The 22698-nt window shown below is 48.1% G+C and overlaps 1 protein-coding gene across 2 annotated transcripts in view; it reads right to left on the reverse strand.

Annotated features, from left to right (window-relative positions):
• The window catches only part of LOC146251854 (arf-GAP with coiled-coil, ANK repeat and PH domain-containing protein 3-like), a 48269-nt gene that overhangs the window by 18757 nt on the left and 6814 nt on the right, over window positions 1-22698 (reverse strand). For both annotated transcript variants that reach the window (XM_084681293.1, XM_084681292.1), the window contains exons 2-4: window positions 8076-8133; window positions 5347-5466; window positions 4590-4643 (exon numbers count right to left, since the gene is read on the reverse strand). In XM_084681293.1, coding sequence (XP_084537419.1) covers window positions 4590-4643; window positions 5347-5466; window positions 8076-8133 — 232 coding nt within the window. The remainder of the gene's footprint in view (window positions 1-4589; window positions 4644-5346; window positions 5467-8075; window positions 8134-22698) is intronic.

A 22698-nucleotide genomic window follows, 5' to 3' on the forward strand; every position in this document is an offset into this window, starting at 1 on the left:
GGCTGTTGCAACTTCATTCAGAATGCTCCCTCCCCCTCCCCTCCCCACCATTCTTTTCCTCGTTCAAGTTCTGATTGCTTCTGCCACGCTGCGGCTGCAGCTAAATAGGTCACTCGGGCAGCGAGGGAGGGAGGTAGGAAGCGGGAAAGAGAGAGAGACATTCAGAGGGAGGATGGGAGGGAGCTAGAGAAAGGGAGAGGGGAGGGTGGGGTAGGAGGCTTTGGGTACAATGTGACGACACAATACTGCAGCCCCTGCATCTAGTACACGCCACAAACCCAGCAATCAGGCAAATAGTCCTACACTGGCTTTACTCCTAAAGCTGTCCATCAGCTAAGAGCAGGTAGAAGGTTCAGGGGATATCATGTTTTACTCTGGCTGAGGCTTGACTGATGGGGGTGGATGGAATTCTGCTTAGATTAGAAGACATATTGGATATTCGCTGTTTTAAAGTTGGGTGACCAAAGCAACTCATTTGATATTTTGTAATACCCAGGGATTAAAAAAGGCCTGTTCATGAAAAATCTAATGAATGAATGGCTGTCATTATGGATCTAGTAGATAGGCTTAAAGCTTGTGGATGCTAGGGGGTCAATCTATATAAGTACATCTGATATAGACCTACTCGTCTCATATCATTAAGGCAAATGAAATACAAAAATAGATATAAATTATATCAGTGCATGTTTAATTTACTGTAAATACAGTAAAACAACAAACAACTACATGGCAACACCAAAAGCACAGATACCACAAAGCAAAAATAACTCAAATGTACGCTCATGTTATCCCAAAGCTGAAAGCTGCGTGAAAGTTTTATTTTATTGCACTATAAAATGGCTGTATGGGTTCAAACGAAGCAGTGAGTGTCTACAGGGCCCACAGAGCAGGGACTTCCTGTTAGAGGCTTTGTGTTTCTCCCATCATGTCAGGACCCACCACTCCTCCTTATTAACAAACAAAGACATTCCTTTTCCTCTCTAGAGTCTGCCTGGTCCAACCAACCATAAATATGCTAATGGAGGAACAGACACAACAGTATTTCAAGTGAGTATAATGCTTTAGATGTGAACCGCCTCCAAAAGGCTTCTGGGATTGGTCTCAACTGGAGCAGCGTGTTGGGAGGCGATGCAGACCACCCTTTGTCACTGTAAATCTGCCGGGAGCGGGAAAACGTCCAGGTCGGACTGCGTGTTCGTCTGTGTGTGGTTGTTTGTTGTTTTGGTTGGATGAAGTTTAATAAGCCACTAAACAGGAAGTGATGATTGTAGCCACGTGCCACTTAAGAAATCTGGCCCACATGCAGACAATGAAGAACACTGAGGTCAACCAGAGCCTGAAGGCTCTGGTCATAAACACTGAGGTGTGAGAGTGGACCTTCCTGACTGGACACCGTCTAGAGGCGGACTGACGTGGACTTGGAGAGCTGTGGTGGAGGTTTGAGGTGATTGGCCTCTTTGCGTCACCCACTAAGTCTTAAAAGATTTGTAGTAAACACACCCTCCTGTTTCTCAGTGTGTGTGTTTGTAGAGACAGAAATGTGGTGAGGGGTTTCCTGGCCCCAGGGTAATGGAGCCTGTGGCATTCCTGAGCTGTTCTGTGGTGACTGACTGGAGAAGCAGAGCCCAGAGGCTGCAGATGAACTGTCTGCATTAGGCCAAGATCTCACAGGTGCTCCCTGTGTACAGAGACAGGCTGCACACCAGGGAGAGCACTGCCCCTCCCCTGACTACAGCGGGACTATGGTGGAGGACAAGGAAGAGGCCCAGAAAGGAGCAGAGGAAATCTGCTCTGATATCAGACCATAGGAATGGGACTAAAAGAAACAGTATCAAAATGGGGTTACTGACTTCTCTGCAACTTGACTACACTGTCTCTTGCAACTTTAGTTCAGATGTGCTGGGAAAAATACTGATTTGAGTATTGTATAGATCAAATAAGCAATGAAACTCTAATTCCTAGGCTTAAAAATTGAGTTACAGCTATTATTTAGAATATTCCATATTCTCCACATGGAACACTACTGTCCTGTATGGTAAATGCCATTTTCCCTGACAGTTTCCTCAGGCTTTAACAGCTTTTACAGCCAGCAGACTGGGAATTGGCACTCCAAACTGGAATTTTATAATGGCAGAGTCCAAGCTAAAAGTAACAAAATCCTATTACCTTAGATAGCATGGACTAGAGAATCTGATCCCCACCATTAACCCCACCCCCAACTACTCTGCATGACCATGGCCACATCACCCCCCACTGATAATCCAAGGATTGTGTGCAAAATACTGTTCAGGAACTGTTTTATTACATTAAGAACTGGCAAATGCATTGTAAGCACCCAGACCCCCCCCCCCCCCCCCCCCAACCCCCCTTAAACAATCCACCCACTTTGCTTGTTCCTTTTCTAAAATAATGGATGTGAAAAGAGACAGAAATGGATCCATTATTCATCTGGAACTCAAATGGAGTTTCACGCTTGAATAATACAGTGACTGTTCAACAGAGGACCTTGTTCTGCTGTTTTGCTCATATAAAAAGGAAAGGAAATCAAATGTGATAGATGTTACATGCTCAGAATAAAAAATCACTGAGGTTAGCCGGGTATATACAGCTTGCATCTTAAACACGTAGGCAAACATAGTCATGTTTTTTGGAGGACAAACAAACATGCATTTTGGAGGGAACCAAGTTAATAACAGGTAAGGGCAAGGGCTCTGACTTCAGACACTAGAGCTGGCTTGGGTGGGCATAACAGCCCGTGTGTGGAGCCTGTTCTGCCTGGTGTGGTGGATATGCATTATGAGGGCACCAAGGCCTGGCTGTGACAGGGGCAGCTGGAAGTCCACTGTCCCGCTCTTTGGTTGTTTGGAGGGGTGCCCGTGGTGTGCTGTGGCAGCTGTGGGGCCTCAAACACACACACACACACACACACACAGTGGGCTGTGCCTCAAGCTGCAGCTGTAACCCTGTGTATGTGTATTCAGTCATGTCTTGCAGTACTCGAGTCCTGAACTGAAGGATGGAGACTAATGGTCCAAAAGCTATCTTTTCTGAGAAGAAGCTAAAGATTTAGAAGATGTTGACTTAATCATGTTTAAGCCTCAGATACTTATACATTACTCTCACCAGGGAGCCAGATATTGCAAAGTTTTTCTCTGATCTGATGAGAAAAAAGAGGGATTCTCCTATCTCTCCATCACAAGAAGAACAAAGAACATCACTGAGACTCGACCGTGGTAATCACCATCCGGTCACACAGACATCTCCCTCCAGTGAACCGCTGGGGTGGTGATGGCTGGGGGCTGGGGTTGTGTGTGTGTGTGTGGGGGGGGGGGGACTCAGTTGTACTTTCAATAGACAGGCAAGACCCAATTCTTCCTCAGGCTAGAGGTACTGACCACAGAGGTACTGATTCCTTGCCCTTTGACTGTAAAGTTTTGCAGGCAAAATAGTCCAATTATCTGCAGGGGTATCCATGCCACTACTGAAATACTTTGACGTGACGCTAGGCTCAACCTTTTAACTTCTACCAATGCACCGTAGCAACACTACTTCCAGACATGCTTGAATGATCTCGGGTCAAACAAGGCCATTCTTCTACTCATCTACTCTAATCCACTGTGGCCCAAGTGACCTCAGCCATTAACCTTCCATTTGCAACGCTGCCCTCTCTTCCCAGCAGAATAGAGGCCGGTGATTTGCTCTCCCTGTCTTGTCTCAGGCCTCTGAAGGAATGTGAGCCCGGAACACCATTAAACATGTAATGGATTCATAGTGATAGACTTGAAAGGGCCTAGCCAGGGCAGGGGGTCTGGACTTGGACAGGGAAGAGGGAAACCATGCTGCAGTAACTGACACAGCTTCTGGTTAACGACAGATGCAGCACAGCCTTGCCAGCAGGGACAGAGAATTCTATTTATTTAGGAACGAAGGATTCTATTTATACTTGTTTCACTGGAGATAGATCCATTAAATAAAGTGGGGGAAAAACAGTCCGTAAAATAGCATTCTTTACCAGACAGCTCCATCTTTGTCGAATGAAATGACCACCACTCAATGAACACAATCAGACATCTCTGACCAAAACAGAATAATAATGACAATGTGCGAACGCAGAAGGCCTCCATTCCTGCTTGTTGACTGGTCAGTGTGTAGACGCTTGTGGAAAGGCAGGGGGGGGGCTGGAGCAGCTGCCGCACAGTGTGGAAAGCTCCTCCAGCCCTCGGACCAGCCTCATCTCCCCTGAGACGTCCAGTAACACCCAGCTCAGACCGGCAAACGCTCCCTCTGAGGCTCTGGCTGGGGCTACGTGGCCACACACACACACACCCCCCAGACACAGGGAAGACCCTGACTGTGACAGACACAGCTAATGACTCATGGAGGAGACTCTGCTGCATGCTGAATCATTTAAGGCCAGGTGAGCGTGACCCTCCGCATTGTGTTAAAGAGAATACAGGACCCTGACGAGGCCTAACTGCCCGGCCCTGTCAGGGTTTCAAGATGGGCAGATTTTCATTGTGCTGGCCTCTGAGGGGTTTGCTGCAGTGCGCGGAGCACATGGGGACAGTCTGGGGAGCAGACAGACTTACCATGTGGTAGTTCACAATTTCCTGGAGGCTCTCCCCACACTTTTCCAGGCACTCCTGCAAAGAAAACAACAGACAATAGCTTCAACATATTGTGTTATTGCAAAGTGTACTTAACCCGATTATACCACAGATATAGAGAGATTATTTTACCGTGGCTGCCAAGACAGCCTGGGCTACAACATGAATATTGAAAGCATTTTTTCAAGTAGTTCATCCTGTAAACATGACATTTTGTTTATTTCACTCAAGCATTACTCCCATGCTGTACTCCAAGGAAGAGGGAAACTGAATAGCTTGGTTCAGAGTTTTTACAATGGAAAATACAAATACTAACACCAGTTTAATAAGATTCTCTGAATTAGCCTTGTGACTGCATCCAAGAGGATCTTTAATAGAAATTAACATTGGCGGCAGTGAGTCTACTTCTGCTTCTATTGGCAGGCCCTGGGAAAAAGACCTGCAGGCTCCAGGAGAGAGGTGGCCTGGTCCTAGCTGACTAAACATATTACTTATCCTATACAACTCACCAGGGCTTACCATCAGAGAGCAGAACAGACCAAAGAATAGAAAAGTTTGTTGTTTATATGTAGGTACAGTAATCCTACAGGTACAGTACATTTGCATGTCTTGTACTTGTAGTAGTAGGGTATGTACTGTATAGATATATGGGAAATCAATGTGATGATTGTGAGGGTGTAAAAGACCAGCGTCTGGCCAGGAGGACTTGGAGGAGTTCCCAGAAAGGGCTGAGCCTCACCGAGATCATCTCATCCTTCTTGCACTGTTGGGACAGGTCCCGGATCCCGTTCACAAAGAGCTTGTTGGCGCTGACATACGCCTTCCCTGCCTCGATCATCCCACTGCATAGCTTCACCAACTGGAAGACAGAGAAAGAGAGAGAGAGAGAGAGAGAGAGAGAGAGAGAGAGAGAGAGAGAGAGAGAGAGAGAGAGAGAGAGAGAGAGAGAGAAAGATGGAGAGATGGAGATAGAGGGAAAGAGTACAGAGAAAGAAAATGTGTGTGTAGGGTGTAGGAACAGGAAATAAGACACACATATAGAGTGTAACTCATTCCATCCGTCACCATAGAAATTGATTCTGCTCTTGAATACAGCGGTGGAAAGAAATTATTTTTCTCACCACAGATTGGACAAGGTTGAAATGAAACGTTTATACATAAGCGTCAATGCAATCCATGTGACTTTCTCTCTTTCCGGCAACCATGCTAGTCTGGAGAACAGCAGTCTGTTCTATGTCAGATGTCGAAACACGTGTCTCCCCCTCTCCTTCTCAATCTCCCACAATCCAGCGTCCTCACTGCAGAGACAACTAAAACCATTACCTACACCATTTCTGCACATACTTCAAATGACCACACGGTAACACCGGGCACACAGATGTGTGTTTTCAAGCCTACAATTATCCCACTTGGTAATGTGCGGTGGGGTACATTCTCAGGTTGGGTCCATGTGTTCCCTAGTGACATGGCATGCAAGCAAACACACGTGTCAACGCTGCTAAACGCCAGATGGAATCTCGAATTCAAACCAGACAGTGGGCTTCAATATGAAGACTTGCAAAAACATGGATGCCCTTTGAGATGAGTGACTCCAAACTATACAAACCAAAATGAAAACCCACAAATCATAAACACAGACAAGAAACAACTTGAACATGACAAATGTCTGTCAAAACGGTTAACCCCCTGAAGGTCTAACCGGTGTTTGCTTTCTCAGTGTGTGCGTGAGAAAGAGTTTACACTTGCTGTTTTCTACTGTAGGAGCAGCCTCTGTCTGTCTTTTAGCCTTCTAAAGACTGACTTTTCAAGCACACAGTTATGTTTCCTCCCAGCTGCTAACTGGTGATCAACTCTGTCCTTCTGTCTACTTCCTGTTGGAAGGAGCGGGCTGAGCTGGCCGTTGAGAGGGGAGTTCCACCTGTTTGCCCACTAGGAAAGACAGGCAGGCCGGGCACGGAGAGGGGAGGGGATTAGCAATCTGACAGTTGGGATCATGCTGCTATATTGCCCATCTGTGTGTAATGTTCATGTAGTGGAAACAGACTGAAAGCCTCCAGGAGTTGAGCTACTGTACTGTGGAGTCAGACTGATGTCTAACGAACATTTCAGTATGTTTCAAACTGCACGGCTATGGCAAGCCTGTGAAGACAGAAGTTCGGTCTTCACCTGATTTTAGGGGGGGTTTGTGAAGTGGCTCGAATTACTGTACTGGTGAAGGGTTAACATTAGAGATCCCAGAGTCACCTAAGTAGAGTGCATGAGGCATCAGAGCACAACAGGAATACACAAGATACCTCAGTGACTCAATCACTTCCGTGTTCTGATTCTCTTCCATTCCTAATCTAATTGTCCAACCCTGAAACTGAATTTGCTTCCCTCATGGCCTTATGGGGATATAAAATCAAGAAACAGAAAACAAGTCCCAAAATCCCCTAAATATCTAAATAGGATACATATAAACCCAAATTGGTTTACTCCACATGGAAAAAGATACATTTAACAGCAAATGGGCAATTTACTGCACCCCCATAGTGGTTCAGTTCATTCAAATGAACATTCCTGTAGACAACTCATCACAGAAGTAGTGAGGGCTGATTCACGGTCACCGCTCATGTGCTCAGGGACCCAGGATGGTGGCCATGACGACAGAATCTAAGGAGCAGACTAACCTTCCCTGACACTTCCTGTAATTCAAGGTCAGAGAGAACAGATGGACCTGTGACATCATGAACATTACCGCCAGGCATCTGGCCTCCTCGTTATGGGGTAACTGGATGCTCTGAAAGCTAGTCTAATGCACTCTAATGTTGTCAGGCCGGTCTACCCCCCCCCCCACCTTCTCACTCTCCACGTCACATTTCCTCAATCCTGAGAAGCCTAAACATGAAGAAAACTATTTCTGTTTTTGTTACATTCAAATTGTTCTGGCATTGTTGACACTAGACACCGCAGAGTGTTGGATGACAGCAGTAGAAATGTGGAGGCAGGAACCAACTAAGGATGTCTTCCTGCTACCAGATTATCAAAATTCCCAGAATACAAATGATCTTCACTAAAGGTCATGCTCTGAAAGTCCCTCTAAGTCCAGACCAGGCTTAATCTGTGACCAGGGACCAATCCCCAGAACTGCACAGCATCCGATTGCCCATAAAGTAAGCACTCTAGGCAGGAAAGTCTACTCTAACTACAATGATCCTTTAATCTGACCTTGCGGATCACTTGTCTCAACCTTTATCATCTACATTATGCACGATTGTTGGAGATGGGACATACTGTAGAGTGAATTCCACATGAACTAACTGTCACTTTGATGGAAGCCTCACACTTTTTCTATCAAAACAAAGCCTTTTAGTGTTTACGGTCATGTGGTCCACCATGAATGTGGCAAGAGTACTTAATCTCTTATGGGAAGGCATATGTCACATAACCTATGTAAATATGTAGTACATTCTGAATGAATGTTCTTACCTTGTCTAGTTTTGCTTCAATTTCTACAACTTCGGTCTCCACTTCATCGATGTTTGCCCTGGAAAACAAACATGGAAATGTGTTGGTTAATATTGGATCACATCTACTCTACTTTAATGACTACCAACTCATTAACATGTAGCATAACTTCAACGTCCGTGCTTCTACTACAATATTTAAGATGTTGATTGCACTGTATATTCTTCCAACGTGTTTCTGATTTCACGAGTCCCTTAGAGAGAGGAAAGAGCAGATTGGTGTCAGCCTGGCTGACAGGGAGGGTTCTGGAAGTGAACCCAGACATGTTGGAGCAGAGACGGACAGACAAACAGACGCCTCACAGGAGCCGCTCAGCCCAGTTCAAACTGCATGACAGACATGCAACTGAGGAGGGTTGCACTCTGTCACAGCCAAAATCTTCACCCAGCCTCCCCCTACGCCTCCACACACAGCCTCCCCCCCACCCCTCCTCACCCAGCCTCCCCCCCACCCCTCCACACCCAGCCTCCCCCTCAGAGGGAGTACGAGTTATATTGCCCAGGCCATGCAGACTTCACCACTACAGACTGCCCTCCTAGCATCCAGCTGCAGGGTGGTGTCTCAGTGCTGTAGGAATCTGTGGGTGGGGAACTGGGGGAGGGATGTCATATCTTATCCCCCTGATAGATGGAGAACTGCCTATGTCTGCTGCTCATCCTCATCCTGCTCTGTGGGACTGGATGGTCCTGTACAACTCACTGCATCTGTGTTAGCGTTGGTTCTTGCCTCCCAGCTCTCTGTGCAGTGTAACTATGTGTTAGCACTAGCAGACCGCATTCATACATGCACACCCACACACACACACATTCTGACATCTGAATGAGAGCGTATTGTGCCTCAGAGCGGCGCTCTGTGATGAAAGTATCTGTGTCATATATCGGCCACACGTGGCTGCCAGGCTGGCTTCCTGTCTCCCCCTGCCTCAATGCCTGCCTCTCTCTTTCCTCTACCTCCTTCTGTGCTTTTCATTCCCTCTGCCCCCTTCACCCGTCCTCCCAGCCTCCCTCTCCCAGCCTCGTTCTCCCTGCCTCATTCTCCCTGCCTCCCTCTCCCAGCCTCCCTCTCCCTGCCTCCCTTTCCCTGCCTCGTTCTCCTAGACTCCCTCTCCCTGCCTCGTTCTCCCAGCCTCCATCTCCCTGCCTCGTTCTCCCAGCCTCCATCTCCCTGCCTCGTTCTCCCAGCCTCCCTCTCCCTGCCTCGTTCTCCCAGCCTCCCTTTCCCTGCCTCGTTCTCCCAGCCTCCCTCTCCCTGCCTCGTTCTCCCAGACTCCCTCTCCCAGCCTCCCTCTTCCCTGCCTCGTTCTCCCAGCCTCCCTTTCCCTGCATCTTCCTCCTTGCCTCCCTCTCCCAGCCTCCCTCTCCCAGCCTCCCTCTCCCTGCCTCGTTCTCCCAGCCTCCCCATCCACTCTGCCTCCCCGCCATCCCCCTGGCCTTGGGTGGCTCAGGGAGCTTGGCTGTGCTCCAGCGGGCTAGGGAGAAGAACGACAGCCGCTGCTCTCCTCTTCCTGTCTTCCCCCTCGGCCTTCCCCCTCTATATCCCAATTTGACCGGAGCAAAACCGCTCCCAAGGACAGGAAGTATCTGAAAGTGCTCAGACTCAAGTAGACTGGACTCGTAGCCAATCGATACGTCATCCGACACATGGCTCTGTGCTTTCCTAACCTTAGCTAATCCCCCTTGTACGTGTTCACCAACCACACCCAGTGATACCACTTGTGCAAGCAGATGCTAATGCTTTCATAGCTGATGTCACTTTGTAACAGGCCCTTTTTAAATGTGATCATCCAGATCTGAGAGATAATGCATGCTGTTGTGGAGCCCCAGTTTGAGCATTTTGGAGCCACATTGACAGGGTGTCTGCTTTTGAATGGAACAATTAGAATATCAAACATTAAAAAAGACAAGCAGCTGGAAATAAAATCACATGATACTGCTGCTTGGTTGAGTATGAGCACTTAGTAAAAAAAAGATCTCTCTATACCCTATCTGAACAATCTCGTTACTATACAGACATTGTCAAGCTGAGCTCAAGAATATTTCCATCCAAAAGTGATCTGGAATAGGCCAGGGGGGGGTTGAGTTAGTTTGACTTGTGGCAGGCCATTCCTCCACACGGCACCCAGCCCAGCAGAGGCGCTAGCTCGCCTAGCATGGATGGAGACCCTCCAGCTGTGAGCCTTCCAGATGTGTCTTCCAAGTGGATGGGGGCTGGCTTGGGGGACAGCTGCTCCCCATTCCGCCTCGCCCTCCGGGCCCTGACCCGCCCCCAGCCCCCTCCCCGTCTGACTGCACATGACTCTCATAATGGACGCACTCAGAGCCCCCAGGCCCGTCACCATGGTAACCAACCCCCTAAGTGGGCCATGGTCCTTGTTGTGTGCGAACCCCCACACACGCCGGCACGCTCCACAACAACACAACACCAGAACAAGGCTATCCAGTCCCTAGTTAACCACCTCCACATAAGGAGTCGATTAATCAATGGAGCGACGGCCATTCACACCTCATCAATAGATTATGTCACTTAGCAGCAATAAACACCCTTGTACCGCAGAGTGTCATCCACATCACTAACCCTTCCTCAGCCCTACAGGCTTAATGGCTTGATCTAGGTGCCTGCTAAAAAATAAATGAACATTGCATGACTTTCGAACAGGTTTGGGCACATTCGAGGAGTAACGCTACAAGCTGGAGTCTGGAAGTGTTTGTTTCAGTCATGGAAGACTTGAGATCTGGAGCACAGTGGAACATAATAAACACCCAGATCGTGCTGAGTCAGCTGGCTCCAGCAGCTCCTGGCCCACTGACACGCTGACTGAGCGTCCCCAGAGGAAGAGCTGAGGGGCTGAGGGGCTGTTTACTGGGCCAAACCACTCCACACACAGCACCCCTGTCTCCTCAGTACGCCAGCCACTTTGGAATCCTAACTGGTTTCACATGGTAACAGTCTACAGGGTAGACATGCAGGGGCACTAGTTGCAGTACTGAACAGACTAGTTCCAGTGCCAGACACTAGTTACAGTGCTGTATCCAGTGCTGGTTTTCCTTTAGTGCACGCAGGCATGTTGCTCCGTGGGCCATGCGAGATCCTCACATTGTACATAAGGATAATGAGCTTCCATTAAGCCAGGCCTGTTTACTACACATGAAACTTCATTTCATTCTACTCTCATTTCAACTTCATTTGTACGCTGATACGCGGGTTTTCTATACATATGTGAGGTTGTCTCTTGCTGTGGTCAAGAGGTCACGCAGTGGGCTAGTGACAATCCACATATAGATTGGAGAATGTGCACTTTAACCTTTGGAAAGAGCAACATGCAGAAAATAGTATAAATGATGAGCTATGACCACATCACCTGTGTGTTGTTATCCTGTGCCTTAAGTTGTGGAATGTGTACCGTTTAAGGACCTGTTTAGGTGGTTACTATATCTGTATGGTCCAGCTCATGTATGTAATGTCCATATGAGAGACATGTTTTTTCACTCATGCCAACCACTCTGCCTGTCGTGGTGACCTGATCCAAGCAGCTCGATTTAATAAACAAAGTCAACTCTTTTTCCGTTGTGGTGCTTTCCTTGGCCCATCCTCCGACAGAAAATCATCTAACATACGCCACTGGTTCATTTCAGAGTTTGGCCTGCTCTCTCCTTGTCCCCCATCCATCTCATTGGTAAGCTTGGCCCGTCGGCAGCATGCAGGCCGGGTGTTGGAGGGAAGAGGAGGCAGCTGAACAGAGAGCTCCCAGAGGACGGAGGTTTGGGAGGGTCTGTGCAGAGCTGGTGGTCTGCATGGCTGATGAGCAGGTGGGCGGCTGAGGAGGCAGCCAGACCAAACCCAGGTAGTGACCCCTAAACACAGCCGACAGTGAGCCCACAGTCAGCCTCATACCCAGCGCCAGCTGAGGCACAACAACCAAACGGACGGAGGCCCGGTGGGGAGGGAGTCAACCAATGAGAGCCATCGCCGCGCTACCACAGAGCCAGCATACTAATTGGAGAGGGTAGAACAGCTGTGTCAGTGACTGACTCCTGGCTTGAAATGATCCTTTGTAATCAACGTACTGTTTGATGCCAATCTGGCTTTCTCTCTTTCACAACTCAATATCTTTAATCTCCTCTAAACTCGTCATCCAACAAGAGTGGGCTTATATTTAGTGGTGTGAATGGGCTGCTTGGGAGTGGTGGGGGTGGTGGTGTGAAGGTGGGGCCAGGCAGGGGGAAGGGCAGGCCCCATCTAGGGACCCCTTTGTGACAAACCCACTTCCTGTCTGTCTGGGAGGATGACAGCATTTTTGTTCGAATATTGATCGCTTTAGAGCCCTAATTGAGGCAGTGGTGCATGGCTGAATGGGTTATTGGTGGGGGGGGGGGGGTCCCAGAGGCAAGGTCTATTCTCTCTAGCTCCACTGAGCAGACAGCAGCCCTGCCCGCCTGGGTATTCCTAGCAGCCCTCCTCTGAGTGCCTCAGCCCTGCTCATTCGCATCTGGCTCAGTCCTTCGCTTGGTAGACCACTGCCTGGGCTCACACAGCAGACTGCACTCTGCCCCCAGCTATGCTAGGTCATCTACTCAACATCCAGCTCAAACTGTTCTTTCTAAAGAGGTGCAACATGCTCTAATGTGCTCACAAAATGTCCTTTCCTGCCTTTGAGTCTAAAATTATAATCCTGTGATTTGTGTGCGACTTGACTTGATCCTGAGTAGTCCCCTAAATGGCCTCGCCTCTTGTTTCGTGTCAATTGAAATAATCCAGACCACATCACCTTTAGCACACTTAGCCCATTCGTCTTATCACTTGAAGGCTTCTTTCTCATTTCATGGAGCTACAGTATGAAGCCCCGCAGTGAGTGAACACAGCTCGGCTTAACGCTCTGCTAAACTAGACTCCCAGGCCCCAGACGTTGTTCCACACACACACATCTGCACTAATGGCTTCACAGGGCTGACACATCTGCCGGGGAAATAATGACTCATTTATGCTTCGATTACCGCCTCACAGGAGGCCAAGCAGAAAACTGTCATGGATGCATCATCTCCCTTTCACAAGCGACATTTTCAGGACATGTCAGGACATGTCAGGACAAAAGCCCCTTTTCATCCCATCAGTAGGATGTGTCAGGTGGTCAGCACTGTAGCACTGTACAGAATGTACTGAGGAGGTCTGTCACATCCCAGTAGATGTGTTTACGGTCTCCCTGTAGTCCTGCACAGCTAGCACAGTATGTCATCCCTACCATCCCCCATGCTGTCCTCATGAGCCAAATCCACAAGTAGCCAACAGCTGAATGGCAACCATTCAATTCATCCTGTTTCCCAGGCGATGGATTAAACACCTGCAGCCCCCCCCCCCCCAAAAAAAAAACAAACACCCACAGTTGTATTCTATAGTGTGATATCTCATGCATGACGTATGTCTTACACTTTTTGCTAGTTTCAATACAATGTGTGCCTGTGCATGCCTCTGATATGGTCCATATTTTGTCCATGTTCAGATCGGAATTACTTTTATTTGGCACAAAATAAAACAAGCCTATTATTCCCTTCCATGGCCACATGGTCTTGTTGCATCAAGCAGAGTTTGATAAATGCAATCTGGTCTGAATCAGGCATTAGACAATGATGCTGAGGGGCAGATATAAAGCAACAGCCTGACATCTAAACAACTGTGCAATTTTAACAGGATCTCGATAAGAAAATCTGGGTTAGTAAGTCATTTCCTGCCTACCATCCATGACTCTTAGCCACCTTCATGGTTACGTAGAATGCCAGCTAAACCCCAAAGTCTCCGGGGGGCTCTGAAAGAAATCAGACTAAAGTGACATTGACAGGCTTCTCTAGTATACCCAATAGACCCAACTCATCCTCACAGGGACTTGGGGACTGGGACACTGAGGTACTGGGGTCCCTGGGGGTACAGGTGCTTGGGGTGCTGGGGGCCTAAACAGTCCTGAAAGAGGCAGCCAGATGCCCCTCCCTCCCTCCCTCCCTCCCTCCCTCCCTCCCTCCCTCCCTCCCTCCCTCCCTCCCTCCCTCCCTCCCTCCCTCCCTCCCTCCCTCCCTCCCTCCCTCCCTCCCTCACTCACTCACTCACTCCCTCCCTCCCTCCCTCCCTCCCTCCCTCCCTCCCTCCGCTCCCTCCCTCACTCCCTCCCTCCCTCACTCACTCACTCACTCACTCCCTCCCTCCCTCCCTCCCTCCCTCCCTCCCTCCCTCCCTCCCAGACTAGCAGAGGAATGAGAAGCTCTGACAGGAGCTCAGAGTTATGTCCAGAGATTTGACCTCTTGTTTCGTTTTTTTTTTACACATTCCCCATTCAACACATTCCCCATTCAACACACTCCAGTCAACACACACACACACACACACACACTTCATTCACCTCCCAGGCTGTAGCAGAAGGAGACTACAAGAGACATCACAACTGGGGCAGTTCAGCAACCTTTTAATGTCAACATTTAAATGACTGTATATTTTACCATATTGCTTATGGGGCAAACACATTTTCCTGTTCCACAGTGTACATACGTGTACCTGTCAGATGCAGTACCAGTGGTCATGCAGAAGCCTACATGATGGAGTCCTCAGGGCACCATCACTTCCCAGACCTGATGATCTCAGTTTCTAGCAGACAGGAGTCAGAGACATCATCCTTGACCATCCCTACATCTACCAGTCTGCCTGGCCGCCGTAGCAGACTGGGAAAGAACCTCTGTTATCATTCTCTGTATGCCCCAGATAGTCATGTGTGAGTGCTTCTGTGTGTGTGTGTGTGTGTGTATGTGAGTTTATTTAGACTTGTGTAACTGTCATGCATCGAGACAGATGCCTAAGAAGGATGTGGCCCACCTTGTGAGATTGACAGCCTGCAGTCAGAAAGCAAACAAGCAGTCTCTCCACCAAACTGAGGTTGCGTGTGAGTGGATGTGAAAACACACCATGTGTCTGTGTTTTCCTCCACACACAATTCCCATAGGCCCCCCAGTGGGACATGATTTGGAGCTTATTTGCATGCAGAGACCAGCTGAGCTCACTTTGAGCTGACGGAGAGCTCTAAACACAGATACATCATCAGTACAGCCCAGTCCACTGAGCAGCAGCCTTATGAAGAGTCCTCTCCACAACCTCCCTAATCCAGCACTCTGTCTGTCTGGATTCAGAGGGGTGGAAAGAGGATAAGGAGGGTGTAGTGCAGAGAGGGGGTCTCTCTCTCTCTCTCTCTCTCTCTCTCTCTCTCTCTTTCTTTTTGGCCCATAGAGTCTATTCCTCGCCTGACTGAACGCTGACCTCTCCAAAATCAACATGCTGGCTTTTTACTGGAGCAGGAGATATCTGGGCTGCCGTCTCCACTAACGACAGCACCCCGCCTGCTGGGCTTGAACTTGAGCCTGTCTGCTTTCTGCACCCCTCCTTTCCTATCACCACTGCACCCCCGCCCTCCTGTGCATTGCCCTGCTCTGCTGTGGCACTGCCATGCTTCACCACCACTCCCTACCTCCAGCACTTACAACATCAGAGTGGGCAATCTCAAGGGTTTGTGTGCCTGGACTCCTTAGAAAGAACAGAATACACTTGGTGCTGAATCAAGGCTGAAAGAAAAGTTATTTGAGAAAAGAATACTATTCTGTGTTCTTTTGAACTGCCTTGTAAGCTATCCATTCATTGGGTATCAGAGAGCACATGACATAGCCTTGCCCAATGGTGTTTGCTTTTGAGAAGTTGGAAACGAAATGTGAATCAGCCGGCCCACCTCCTTTTTTTAAAACATAACAGCCTGCTCTGCCTGCTGTTATGAAGGAACTGCTATACTGTATCACTGGAACTGGCCAAGTCTCTTGCTGGGCCTTGAACAACACGTGCACATGGTTCTAGTTCTGCCCTGGGAGAGAGACGATAGTTCTGTCTAACAGCCAACGGTTCACAGGCAGGGAGGGAAGCCAGGCAGTCACTGTCACTCCAGCCCAGGCTAAACATTCCCCTTTAATCTGACCACATGCATCCCATCTTCTCAATATGCCCATGGAGAGGAGAACAGAGACACATTCTTTAGTTGAGACATTTAAACCAAACAAGCTTTCTCTCTGGCTCATGTGAACCCTGTTCCTTTAATACGCTTGCCAGAGCTGGTCATTAAAACCAAAAAGATCGGTACTGTAGAGTCAGAAAAAGAACGTTTGGTCCAGCAGCTAATTTGAACATGACTTGTTGACAGTGCACATTTTGCAAAAGATTTATGGAGGTCTAAAGTAGGAGTAATTTAACCTGGGTCTGGTCTGGCTGTGCTAAACACACCAATATACAAAATGAACCACTAGTATGTCTAAAATATAACAGAAAACCCCAGACCAGCTGTCAATCAGATGTCAATTACTGCTCTTCTATTGACCATATGCTAAGGAACTCAAGCTAATTCATCAATAGTGTTTAATAGGCTAATTAGTGACATGCACCATATCTCTGTCACCCATGCAGTGACTCGGGTGTGACCCTCATGTGACCTTGTTAGGGTGACCGAACCCCCAAGGAGAGAGCAGCTGCCCCTGCGCTCCATATTCATACAGTCTCATGCTGCACAGAGGACAAACTGGGAAAATGATCAGGGTTAGCCTGCCAAAAGCCACAGTCACCCTGTGTGTGTGTGTGTGTGTGTGTGTGTGTGTGTGTGTGTGTGTGTGTGTGTGTGTGTGTGTGTGTTCAGCAGGCTCCACATACCAAAAGAGCTTGTGAGTGGGACCACTGTCATGAATGACAGCAACTGCTGAGAGAAGCTGCAGCTTGGCTATTTTCCCGCTCTTTTCAGTATTTGTTCTTCCCAGTGTTTAAAACACCAAGAAAAGGTAGTCTCACTGAAATGAAGATGAGAGCGTAATCCAAAATCTAGATATTTGTCTAAGGATATAGATAATAATATGACAGATAACAGATGTCTAAATACATGCAATAGCCAACTGCTTTTATTTAGCACTTAATTTCCCAGGCAACCCATATCAAAACAACTTTTCTCTTGTCACATTGATTACAAAAGACCACATAACCCTCCTTGGTGGTCTACACAAATCATAGTTTTCTCTTTGTTTCTTTCTCAAACTGTTTTACTAACCTGATAGCAAGGACATTCTGTAGAGGGTCCCTGAGGATTTGACAGTTACCAGAGGCAGGCTGTCAGTCTTAGAGTGGGACAGGGCCAGTTCTTATCTGGGAATAGGCTGATATTTGGAACTGTGTGGCTGGAGGACGTCTGTTTGTGCGAAGCCTCTGAAGGATGCCTTAACAAGACAGGGAGGGGGGGGGGGGGTAATGAGATGGGTGCTAGCAGGCCATCGGCCCACTGACCTGTAGCATCCTTCCTGAGCCTCATTACAATATGGCAGGAAATGGCTACTGCATGATGCCTGTGTGTCTATTTCCTGGTCTCTACGTAGGCAGAATCATCAGCTTCCCATCCCTTGAGCCCGGTAGCCTGTGTTTGTCATCTCTGTTTGGGCCACATGCAGGTTAGTCATCAGCATGCTGGAGGAACAGGAGCCATGAGAGAGCTCTCTGCAGACACGTTAGCAGCATCTCCCCTCCAGTCTCCAAGATCTAAAAAACACCAACGAGCTCACGGTTTGGAGAACATGGAGGCAAATGAAAGAGGAGTGGTACTGAAGGACTTATTGATAGTTCACTGCCTCCGTTTGTGCTTGTTTAACAAACGTTTTACATTTTCTCCAATGAGACCCAATCTCTTGTAGCGTAGCTTGGTGAATCAATCGTGTCCCTCCAGTGTATCAACAACGTTTACAGGTAATCCTGTTACTTCCTGTGGGAAGGTAAATGATCTGGATCAGGCGTTGTAAATCACAGCAGTCTCAGCGGTCGGCCACCTGTCAATGTCAACAATCTCTCTCCTACTCGACACCAGGAATCTGTGGGGCTCAAGACGAGCTTTTGGGTGGAGGGATATCCAGGATTTAACAGATTAACTGTCAATAAATCACGACACTCACAAGCTACGCCTGGCACTTGGCAGTATACAGGACAGGCATGCAGTACAGTCGATTATCAGAAACTGTACAATGTGAACAGAATGAGACCCACGCACTATGTGTCACTCAAGCACTTCTATGTAAATCACAGTAGGGGGGAAATATGGTGAATGGTCATTGACTCATAAAAACCAAGCCAGTAATAGTGTTGTGTTCCAAAGCAGCCATGTGTTGCTCACTCTCCTGACCCTCCTGCTGACAGCGTTTTGCTTTGGCAGTCAGAATGGAACACGGCTGAGACTCACACAATGAATGGGACCCCAGCCAGCAAGCACAAGGAGCCCCCAGCCCTGGAGCCATGACCTTGTATTGTGTGATAGCGGTGAAATCATTGTGGAAAGCACATAGGACTGTGGGACTGACCTGTCATATGGTCATTGGAGGCTTTGTTTATCCTGTTTTCACTCACACTTTCGGAAGGATATTCCAGTGTGGAGGAAACCAACGTGACTGACTGTGAGAGAGATCATGTGATGAGACTCCAGGAAGATGTGGAAGTGTCTGATGCAACAGCCTGTAATTGAAAAATGGATACTGAAGAGGTTAAATTTCTAACCTCAACATGTGTATGGAATATCTTCCCATACCTCTTGGCCAATGGCAGAAAGCTTGCTGCATATTATCAACCAGATGACCAATTATGGCGTCCTGCTGTTCTCATTAGCCATGGCCAGTTGCCATGGTTACAGACAAGTCTGTTGTCTCGGATATTAGGCATAAAGTAGATGGAAATATCACTGGCATTTAAATTTCATCCAAAATAACTCCCCACTGTCCTGGAGTAATCTCAAACCCCCAGTGTGGAAGACATGTGTCAGCTAAGACCTCTTTAAAGTATAATCAATGCTCTTAGAGAGGAGGTTATTAGTAGTTGGCTGTCATTAGGCGACATGACTAACCAGCTGGCTGTATTATGCAGCTAGCTAGCTCTGCGCCCTAACCCCCCTTGTGTCAGTGCAGGGGCCAGGCAATTAGGCCAGAGCCCATGGGGAAATGGCACTTCAGACAGGGAGCAGAGCTGCCTAACAAAGGCTGTCATGTATGAGGAAGTGTGACAGAGGTTAACCCTTTCAGCACGCTGGGCTGCTTCATGATGCTCTGTGGCATTCAGTCCCAGAGACTCTCCTAGCATCACTGCTCCGTCGTCACGGCCCTTTTACTGGATGTCCCATCGATCACAGAAGCACTGAGAATGTGCGGGTTAGATCGACCAGTTCCAGAGGGCTGAGCGCAAAACGCTGATGGTACAGTGAGAAAGAGGGAAAATCTGGCAGCGAGAGAAGGCTCCGGACACGAAGCGTCTCGGCTGGTGGAGAGGGTTTACATTAACACAAGGTGGTCTGACATGACTCCAACAAGGAAAAATGTCAATGAAGATATAGGGTGGATGAGGGAGCATACACACAGACACGGGCATACGCGTAAAAGACTTGGCTGTGAGAATAGGAACAGAGTTCCATTGTGGGGAGGGAGACAATGAAGTCCACAGACACAGGCTGCCCGCCTTGTTCTGACCAGCTCATTAGGCTGGCAGTATGGCTTACGGGCTGGGTGAATGAGTCCAGAGCAGCTCCATCACCCTTCCATTCTCTGACATTTGAGTGAAAAAGCTGAATTCCCCCAAGTGAAATTCCCTCTTCAACAGCCACGATGACTGTCCAGAGCTGGGCTGGGAGTCTTCCCGGCATTTTTGTGGGCTAAACATGCCGCTTGGCTTGAACTAGAAAGACATACCAGACGTGTGAAGCATTCAGCTCTTTCCTGTCTGAGAACTTTTTGGAGATTGAGCTTTCAGACACAGCTTATGTTTTAGAGAAAGAGCCGACTTCACTCGAAGAGTGCAAAGCCTTTGCTACCGTCAACCATTTGTTGCTGAGCCTTTCAGATAATGCAATCAGTCAAAATGCTCGGATTGGAACAGGGCTGTATGTGTCAAATAAACAGTTATATGTCACGCAGACCGTTCCTGCGGGTCGCTGATCCATAGCGTCGGTGGGGATTTTTTCCTAGACTAAGACCTAGAGATAACAGAGGTGGTTTGCAGTGTCAGCGTCTCCCCTCCTTCCACCAGGTGTTTCCTGTGCTCCGTATCCTGACCCGTGACCTCATCCTGGTCATCTCCTGTGTGACCCGCTGGCCTTAGTCAGCCGACAGACCAGACAACCAGGAAGCTGATAACCTCCCGTGACCAGACCTCCTTCACTCAACATCTGCAGGACGTATGACTGAAAGACACCGGTCAGAAACCTGCCACACGTGAGGATGGCAGTGATCCAAAGGAGTGAATCACAACAATCAACAACAGCTGTTTTGACGTGGACTACATTAGGATGAAATAAGGGATGGAATAGGTGTTTTTTCAGTTAATAAAGCGAAAAATGACACAAAAAAACACATTCCAGCTGCTCCCAGGAGGTGGCTGAAGGAGAGATGTTGTACTAACAACCACTCCAGTCATGGCTCATTGGCCTCCACTCTGAAGCAAGGACTCTCAGGAGACTACTAGCACAAACATCAACAAAGGCTGGAAAACAACAGTTAATGACTTCATTCGGGGGGGGGGGGGGAACAACCTCACCGACCAACAAGGACACCAATGTAAAGACATTGAGTACACTGATGATGGACTAGTAATGAGAACACAATTCTTTGATATTTTATGGGTATGTCTTGAATACCATGAGCTGTTAGCAGACAAGTGTCAAGTAAAAATGAATGTTACTGACATGTCATACCACTGTATCATGAACATGTATGAACTACTAACAGAGAATGGAGACATTGAGGACCCTGTAGTGAGTGGTGATTCCCAAAGGAAAAGAGAGGCCAGGCGTCGGAGGTCTGGGGCCTCAGCACGGCCGTCTCCCCCGGTGCCCTCTACTCTGGGCTCTCTTTAATATTTCAGAGGGTTGACGCATTTCCTGACTGCTCTGGGAAGTCATCCCCCGCTTGCCTCGTTGGAAGGCAGAAAGGAGGGAGGAGAGTGAGAGCAAAAGAGAGAGAGAGAGAGAGAGAGAGAGAGAGAGAGAGAGAGAGAGAGAGAGAGAGAGAAAGAGAGAGAGAGAGAGAGAGAGAGAGAGAGAGAGAGAGAGAGAGGGATGGGACAAATCACAACCAGATGCTGGTCTGGGTTACACATGTGATTCAGCATTTCAGAACCCAACCAGATCCAGAACCTGTGTACATGGACCCGGAATGTAGATCCAGCTGAATCAGTTGCTCTCTAATTCTACTGCTCCCTGTCTCTGTCTGTGTCTCACATTCAATATCCAGGTTTCACATCAAATCCCAATTCTCCTATCACTCAGGCCTATTGTGCAGTCTGGGATATAGATCTACCATGCAATCAGAGCCTTTCCATAGGAAGCCCCTCCTTTCCTGCTCCACAGGGGGATGACAGTGAGGATTGGGACGTGCTGGTGGGTGGGCGATGTCGACACACCTGAAAAATAACCCCCTCATTTTAAACCCGATTTATTACCTGCATATATGTAGTCAAATACACACACAATCACACACAGTCACACACAATCATCCAACAGACTGGTCTTTAGGGGCTATATGTATGAAGCATCAAGCCAAGATCTACAGAAATCACCCACGAGTCGTCCAGCCAGCCCATGTACTGTATAACAATGTCTTGTAAATCAAGCTTGTCCCTGTGACCTGATACAGAATAGTGTGTTTGTAGAGGACACCGTGGAGACTGGAGGCGTACACACTAGACCTAACAGTACAGGTCACCACACCCAGCTCCAGCAGGCCTCTATCTGTGGGCCTCGCATCAGCTAGCACATTACTCATCCAGAGAGAAGCAGAGAGAAGCCAAGAGCGCCTGGTCTCTTCCTAACCTCTCGGGAGAGGGTTGGGCCCCACATGCTCTATACCCTGTTGGACACACACACACACAGCCTGATCTACACAGCCCTGCGGATGAGCCCTGGAGATATTAGACTCATGGAGGCGAGGGTCAGCCGCAGGAAATTGGACATTTTTCCAATTATCTTTCAGAAAAATATGGTCAGTGAAATAAGGGATGATACAAAGATGCTAATGTGAAAACCAGATGGACATTTATCATATCTGTAACCATGTAAAGAGGAAAAGACAGTAATGTATTTAAGTAATTACCCCTGGAAAAATGCTCATCGACGAGGACAGCATGAAAATCATATAAGAAACAGTGAAGGTCAGAGACACACAGGCCCACAGGATAGATGTCACCTCTCTCTGTTGGACGTTCTGCTTTAATGTAGCCTTCTATACACGAGTCTCCTGTATCGAAGTCTCTTGTAGTAAATCACCAGGCTCTAGTATGCTTAATCCACCAGGGGCATTAGTCAGACTATTTATATTACCTCTGAATTATGGCCCATTTGAACAGCTCGACTGTCCCTGGACAGTCACGTTGCAGTGCAGGCTTAACTCCCTCTCTGAGAGGTTAGGAAGGGCAGAGGCTGGCCTCCTAGGTATTCCTCACTAATCCTGATGCTCCGGAAATGTATTTGCTATCAAACTCACCCGTTCATTTCATTTTGTGATGCATACCATCACTA

This window comes from Hypomesus nipponensis, chromosome 18, assembly GCF_054491055.1.
Source record: "Hypomesus nipponensis isolate SF chromosome 18, ASM5449105v1, whole genome shotgun sequence".
In the NCBI taxonomy this organism is placed as follows: domain Eukaryota; kingdom Metazoa; phylum Chordata; class Actinopteri; order Osmeriformes; family Osmeridae; genus Hypomesus; species Hypomesus nipponensis.